Source organism: Silurus meridionalis, chromosome 6, assembly GCF_014805685.1.
Source record: "Silurus meridionalis isolate SWU-2019-XX chromosome 6, ASM1480568v1, whole genome shotgun sequence".
In the NCBI taxonomy this organism is placed as follows: Eukaryota; Metazoa; Chordata; class Actinopteri; order Siluriformes; family Siluridae; genus Silurus; species Silurus meridionalis.
In genome coordinates, this window is record NC_060889.1 from 20,292,371 (window position 1) to 20,300,268 (window position 7,898).

Consider the following 7,898-nt stretch of genomic DNA (forward strand, 5'->3'; position numbering starts at 1 on the left):
TAATTTTGCAACCTCCCTTCTATGTGCTTATTGTAACCATTTAAGGGGTGTGCAGCATTATGTCACACAAATATGAATTTGATGTTTAGGGATCTGCTTCACTAAAATGTATACACAATAAAGACACAGTACATGCTCAGCAGTAGCTTGTGTGATATTGTTCACAATTTCTGACCAAAAACTAATAAGGGAGTGTAATAAGGAGTGCAAATTATATTTTTGTGAAATCTTCTGCCACTTCTTCTCATTTTACTTCTTTTATCATATTTCTCTACAATTAGAAGTGCTTATGTAAGGTAAGGTGTGTGACATGCATCTCGCAGCTCATACACACCATTCTACACAAACATATACTGAGTTACACCACCCCAGAATTAGCATTTTCTGGAAATAAAGGTGCAAAGATGGAAAAGCAAAATGAGAGAAGATAGAAAACAAAGTGTGACTGCTGAAAAACAAGTTTAGCACTGTAAAAAAAAAGCCCTATTTCACAAGCTGAGAAAGAGCTACATACATGCATCATGTGTGTAACAACTCCATCTGACTATGAAAGTTCACTAGTATACTGAAGATAAATTACTGCCTTCTACAGCGGCCAAATCTCAAACAATAGCACCAATAATTATACATTGATATGAAAATACATTAGAGTAACTCTACAAATAGCCAAAAGACAGTGGTGGTGTAGACAAGAGCAAAGCAGGTAAAAAGGTGTTTGAGCTTTTTTTATGAGCTGTTCAGTAATTTGTTAAAACAGTGCCATCACAGCCAAGACTTCACTTGTACCTTCAGTCATTGCCAATGATATATATATACAAGAATAAAGCTTTGCTCATGAAAAAGGTAAACAAATAAGACAACAAAAAGATCAGAGCAAGCAGGCTGGCACTTGTAACTTTCTTTCCAGATTAATGTTGGTTTTTTAAATGTTTTTGTATCTTGTTGCAGAGATACTCTATAGTACTTGGCACCAAAATTGCTGGTAGAAAGAACAGAAGCATGTATTCTTGTGGATCATTTGCTTACTGCACATATGGGTTGTATAAAACTGACTCCACCAGATCACTTGTTATGGGGAATTAATGAGGACAGAGATGTAGTGCAATGAGTGAAGACAAAAATAATAATGAAAGTAAAGACAAAAAAAAAACACTAGAAGAAATGTACGGCTGAAAATATTTGTCTATCAGCCTAAGAGTGAATAGCAAAGAAAATAAATAAAAATCCTACATTCTCTCCTCCCATGTCTCTGTATCTCTCTCTCTCTCTCTCTCTCTCTCTCTCTCTCTATATATATATATATATATATATATATATATATTTTTTTTTTTTCCATTTTTATACATCAAACAATGTAATTTTTTCCCCCTGCTGGCTATTCCTTTCCACTTAGAGCATTGGGATATAATTCCAAAGCAACCATTCATGGACAATGTCCTTGGCTAATTGTAGCCTTTTCTCATCTGAAAAAGCAGTTTCTATAATGCCAACGTTTACAGCTCTTTTTTGCTGTTCATATGTGTCCATAAGGGGACCACTGGGAGGTCCCATTGTACTTCTTCACCAAGGTGGATGAAAGAGAAGAATGGAGAAGGGACAGGAAAATAGGGCAGTACTATACGCGGGTTGTGGAATGCTGGTGAGGCAGTGTGTTGTTGTGGCCGGTGGTAGAAGGGAAGGCGCTGAAGGCGTGGAGCTGCTGCATGCCTGCGATGCTGCTAGGTATCATGGTGATGGTGTTAGGAGTCATAAGAGGAACATCATCTGGTGCCCGTCGTAGTGCCAGAGTATAATCTGGTGGACATGCTGGTCGCAGAGGCTCCACGTCACGTTGCTCTGAGCGCTTCATCTGAAGAGACATGAGCTCCTCCTCTTGGCTGTGTGCCAGGTCATTGGCTGGCACACCACGCTGTGGGGATAAGCGGTGACGCCGTGTCTCATGCCGCCGGTCTCGTTTGTAGTAGAGGGCAGCAAAAGCCAGAATGTTGAGGAACAACAGAGAAGCACCCACGGCCACTGTGACACTCAACTCTGTGGAGTAGTCACGTGCGTCATTAGGAAACGGAGAAAAACGTGGCCGCTCTGAGCCCTCGGGGTCCGATTCTGGAGGGAAGGTGGGGTACGGTGGACGCGTTGCACGGGCATCAGGGCTCTTCCAGTGCGTAGGCCGTGGGGGTTGACGAGTGGTACTGGGGTTTGGGAATTCCTCGTGTAGCTCATGAAGGTGAGGCACCAGCTCAAGCCAGAAGGCTACCTTGTTGGCACGGTAGTTGTCGCGGATACGTGGCTTTAGGCCTATATGGAGATACTGCTTATCCTTAGAATTGAACTTTGTCCAGATGACCTCCTCAAAGCGGTTTGGCTTTGTGTGGATGAACTTGGTATCCTGGGGCACTGGCAGGTTGGGATCCCTGATGATTAAGTTAAAGAGTAGAAAGTTTTTAATTAGACAATTTCTTTGCATTTAATTTTTTTTGTCAGCCTATAATTAGCAAAACCAAAATGCATTATTTCTGATTAATAGAAGCATAACTGGGTTAAGAAATTGTAAAAACGTTTAAAACAAGAGGGAACTTCAGTGTATGTGTATGAAAATAATTTAAAAGAAAGATTATAAAATTATGAAAATCAATCTGCATGGCAGTAGATCACTTGCATAGAAACATACCCAGTCTTTGCAAAGTTGGTCCAGTAGGTCATGACCACAGCACTTAGCATGACGTCATTCTTGGAGAAGTTACAGGGGAACAGGTCTGTTGCGCCGATCATAGGCACACCAAACACGTATGGAATCTCATCCCCATGCGCAGCGTCTGCCCACTCAGGCCGTGTCTCTGTCTGGCAGTGGTGATAAAATGTGTAGAAATACACTGGGGACTGGTAATCTGCATGCAGCTTGGCAGTGGCCACAGCTGGTGCAACCCACTGGTGGTCTGTGAATAATGCCAACAAGGTCTTACGCCGCATTTCACCATTATCACGATCTGCCCAGTCCGTGTACATAAATTTTATGGTCTCCCTCAAGATATCTTTACCTAGAAAAGAATGAATAAAGTCAGGAAAATTTGGTAAAAACTAAAATCCACTAATATTATACATGAACAGAGGAAATGTGGTTTATTCTCTTTGTAAATGTTTTGTTTTGTACCTAAATGATTATAATAAAATCTTTTTTGTATTATCTAATATGTACAATGTTTAATATGTGTAATTGTCTAAACTGAAGATACTAGTTTTCAAAACATCTGGTAAATATATTTAATTTGGTAATATTTTTATATTTATATGAAAAAATATTTCTGAATGCTGAGATAAACAACGTTAGAAATGATCAGTCACAAATTTAGTTTTTCGCTTTGCTCAGAGACAGTCCAGCGATGTCCTCTGCTGGCAGGACTATGCTATTACAGTTACCATAATGCATACAGTGCTGGGTACATTGGTTCATTAAATGAATAATCCCTTAATTTATAAATAGCTCAGGCTTCAGAACACTGACCTTCAGGGTAACCGAAGAGATTGTCCACAAAATTAGAGATAGTGTAATCAAAGGCTGCGGCTGAAATTCCCTCCTCACTTTCTGAGCCACCGTCATCCACAAACTTCAGCCCCTCTCCCTGGTTCACGCCAATCAACAGGTCATAATTCAGAAACTCCCCCTAGAGTAGTGTGCAAGTTACAGCATTAGGTCTGCTTAACATAAACAAGAAAAAAAAAATCTTCATCCAATTAAATAAAACATTTCATGATTGTCAGCACCCTCACAATGTATATTTAATAAAGCTTTTTTTGTAAACATTAATAGCATTTAGCCTCATCTTGCAGGAAACACCTGCAGGAAAGGATCTTGGACCACTTAGTCATGTAGCTTATTTCAAGCTTCTTTCTGTCTCTGCTTTGTGCATGTAAGCCTACCCTTTAATTTAGAATCTAGAATAGAAACTGACATGGCCTTTCTAAAACATGATTTTTTTTCCCCCAGAAAGCAATCAGGTTTTGGCATTTAGTTACCTTCAATACTCTACCCTCTATACTGATACCTTCAATAGAGCCATTAGAAACTTTTTTATATGGCCCAGTATGCTCAAGAGTAATTATTATTATTATTATTATTATTATTATTATTATTATTAATATTAATATTTATTGTGGTTTGGTGTGTGCAATTCAGCAACCTTCTGCTTCTTTTCAGTTCAAATCTGGTTAATTATTTCTCCTCATGTTGATGGATGACACAATTTGTTTTGGATGATCAGGTGAAACTTGATATGGAGAATATCAACAACATTCCTGGAGACTGAAAATATTTCTTTGAAGGTGCCAATATGATTTTTAGCATGAAAAAACTTTAATAGTTTTCACTCAAAAGATAAAACGTATTATTTATTTTTTATAATCAGAATCTAACCTTCTTTTAGAAATGTCAATAGTTATATGTATTATCTGTAAAAAATAGACACAGTCTCCAGTCCAGGTGGTCCTCAGTTCATCAGGTTTTCCTTGATTTAGCCCATCTTGGGCAAATGCTGAATGTTGTTTTTATGCTCCCTGTACCTTTTAAAGCACATACTGTAGTTAGAAACTAAAGAGAAGCATGCTAAAACTAAAACTTAAATCTAACAGTACTGACCTGCTGCATGAGAATCTCTGGGTCATCAGGCACCACATCTCCATCCACCACAGGGCCGAATGCGACATGATATCGTGCAGGTTGTATATCCTGATCCACTAGCTCCCTGAAGCTTTTTCTCCTTAGGCAGTCCACCAGATCAGCTGTCTCACTGTAGGAACAGCCAACTTTGCGTGCCAGGATCTTGGTGTACTTCAGCGGCTGATAGTTGATGGACCAGCTTGAGATGGCTGATCCACTCTGTGCAATAGCTCTCTGGAAAAGACCTGCAGGATATCACACACAGTATAACCCATGACTTGTCAGTACTCACAAGGTTCACAAGGTTTAACACTAGTATTGCACACAGATTAACTGCAACCAGAGGAGAAAGGTAAATGAATGAATGAAAAGACAAAGCAATGATACATGATCACAAACAGCAAACGCACAACCTATAATTAGTATTATTTCATTCTAATATTTTATCTATGCAAGAATCTTTAACTAGTTAAAAATGCACAATTCTCCATGTGCTAAAACAAAGCTTAATACCACCTTGCTCATTCTTTCTTCTTCTTTCGGCTACTCCCATTAGGGGGCACCACAGCAGATTATCCATTTCCATACCACTCAGTCCTAAGTCCAAACTAGGGGTGGCCAACCAGTCAGAGACCGAGAGCCACATTTTTGACTGTGTTACCGCAAAGAGCCACATCATACACATGGGCACACATGAACATCACCCATCCCTTTCTCTTACACACACACACACACACACACACACACACACACACACACACACACACCTCTGCTCAGCCAGATTTATTGTAAATGTCACACACCAACATAATGACAGAAATTGACTCCTACAGTTTTAAGACTACAGGACAGTCATTTTCAACAATGAACATTGTGTGCACTGTCTCACATACAAACTCTGTTTAACCAAGTCCAGAAACAAAAATATAATAATTTACAATAGTGTTTCTCTTTTGCTATGCATGTTACTTAGTGGGACTTTTGGCATTCCTTGCCTTGAACAATCCCCTTCAAATCTGCCTCGTATTCCATTGTTGCCACTTGAAGGAATTCTTTCATATGTGTGTCAGTCAGAACAGATCGATGCTTTGATTTCACGTGTTTCAGGGTAGAAAACAAGGACTTTGTGTTTTTTTTTATGTGCGTGTTCACTTCGCTTGAGTTCAATACGGTATTTTCGTCAAATGCGCATGTGCGTGAGATGAATATACCGCAGGGATGGGCAATTAATTTTTACAAGGGGCCACATGAGAAACCTGAATTGTGTCAGAGGTCCACACCAACGATAATATTTTAGGGATGCACCGAAATGAGAATTCAATTCAAATGGCAATGAAATCCATAATTTTTTGTGTTATGCCTTTTGCCTTGGCACCATCACTGGAAAACTTTCCTGCCTTTTCAAAAACGTCCTCTACAGACGGAGTGCGCATGCTCGGATTGACTTTACTTTTCTGCGCCGCGTTCTTCTCATATTTAGAAGGCAATCGGGATGTTTGAATTTCAGGTGATACATTAAACCCGACTTGGAGAAACTCTTTGCAGATACACCCCCTCTTGAAATTTCAGCATTGCATGTTTTGCAAATCGCTATCCGCACACCGCAGACATGTTGCTCTTATCCAGATAACCGTGTGCTGCTGCGCTTTTTTTATTGCGTCATTACAATTGTGTTTCTGCCGTGTTGTTTCGGTGATTTAGGTATTTCCGAAAATTCTCGGTGCATCCCTGTAATTTATGATTGGCCTCATGCCAAGGTCTGATATACCGCAAAGTTTCCCAGTAGGGGCAAGCTCATTTAAGTCTTAAAAATACCGTATTGAACACGCACATTAAAAATCAAACACACAAAAATCGATATGAACGTAAGAGCCAAAGAGCGCATGCGGCTCGCGAGCCGCGGGTTGGCCACCCCTGGTCCAAACTATCTCAATCAGGGCATCTCTCACTTTATCCCCAAAATGTCTACATGCGCTGTCCCTCTAATAAACTCGTTTCTAATCCTGTCCATCCTCGTCACTCCAAATGAAAATCTAGTATATTCAGCTCTGCTACCTCCAGCTCCACCTCCTTCTTTTACTCAGTGCCACTGTCTCTAAACCATACAACATCGCAGGTCTCACCACAGTCCTATAAACTTTCCCTTTCACTCTTGCAGATACCCTTCTATCACAAATAACTCCTGCTATCATTCTTCTCCACCCACTCCACCCTGCCTGCAATCTTTTCTTCACTTCTCTAACACACACTTCATTACTTTGCAGTGTTGACCCCAGGTACCTGAACTCCTCCACCGTCTCCACCTCTTCTTCCGGCAATTGCACCGCTCCACTGCCCTCTCTCTCACACACACACATGTACTCTGTCTTACTCCAACTGACTTTTGTTCCCCTTCTCTCCAGCGCATATCTCCACCTCTCCAGGCTCTTCTCAACCTGTTCCCTACTCTCACCACAAATAACAATATCATCCACAAACATCATAGTCTGACCTCGTCCGTCAACCTGTCCATTGCCACTGCAAACAGGAAAGGGCTTAGAGCTGATCCTTGATGCAGTCCAACCTTCACCCTAAACCATTCGGTCATCAACTTATACTTTCTCTAGATCCACAAACACACAATGCAACTCCATCTGACATTCTCTATACTTCTCCATCAACAATCTCAAAGCAAATATCACGTCTGTAGTGCTCTTTCTCGGCATGAAACCATACTGTTGCTCACAGATGGTCACCTCTTCCCTCAGCCTGGCTTGCACCACAGATGTGCAGGTCTGCACATCTCCCTTATTCTTAAAGATCAATACCAGCACACTCCTATTCCATTCCTCAGGCATCCTCACAACTTCTAAAATCTTGTTGAAGAATCTGGTTAAAAATGCCACTGCCATCTCACCTAAACATCTCCACGCTTCTACAGGTATGTCATCTGGTCCAACCCACTATCCACTCTTCATCCTCTTAATCACTGCTTACTATTCATATCCACTTCCTGCTTCACCATATCCACATCATCCAACCTTCTCTCTCTCATTATCAACACACTCTCCTCACTAGTCAACTAATTTCCATCTCCATCCTTTATTGCTCTAACTTGCAGCACATCCTTCCTAGCTTGGTCCCTCTGCCTGGCCAACCTGTATAAATCCATTTCTTTTCCTTAGTGTCCAAATTCTCATACAGCTCCTCATATGCTCCTCCTCGGCTTTTGCCACATCTCTCTTTACCTGCTGCCGCATCTCCTTGT

At 40.7% G+C, this 7,898-nt stretch overlaps 1 protein-coding gene across 2 annotated transcripts in view; it reads right to left on the reverse strand.

The window, feature by feature from the left end:
* Nucleotides 1–1,312: 1,312 nt before the first annotated feature.
* Nucleotides 1,313–7,898, reverse strand: part of nlgn2a (neuroligin 2a) — a 205,399-nt gene continuing 198,813 nt past the window's right edge. For both annotated transcript variants that reach the window (XM_046852135.1, XM_046852134.1), the window contains 4 exons: nt 4,631–4,896; nt 3,500–3,659; nt 2,669–3,035; nt 1,313–2,411 (listed from right to left, as the gene is read on the reverse strand). In XM_046852135.1, the coding sequence (XP_046708091.1) occupies nt 1,616–2,411; nt 2,669–3,035; nt 3,500–3,659; nt 4,631–4,896 (1,589 nt within the window). In that variant the 3' untranslated portion in view covers nt 1,313–1,615. The remainder of the gene's footprint in view (nt 2,412–2,668; nt 3,036–3,499; nt 3,660–4,630; nt 4,897–7,898) is intronic.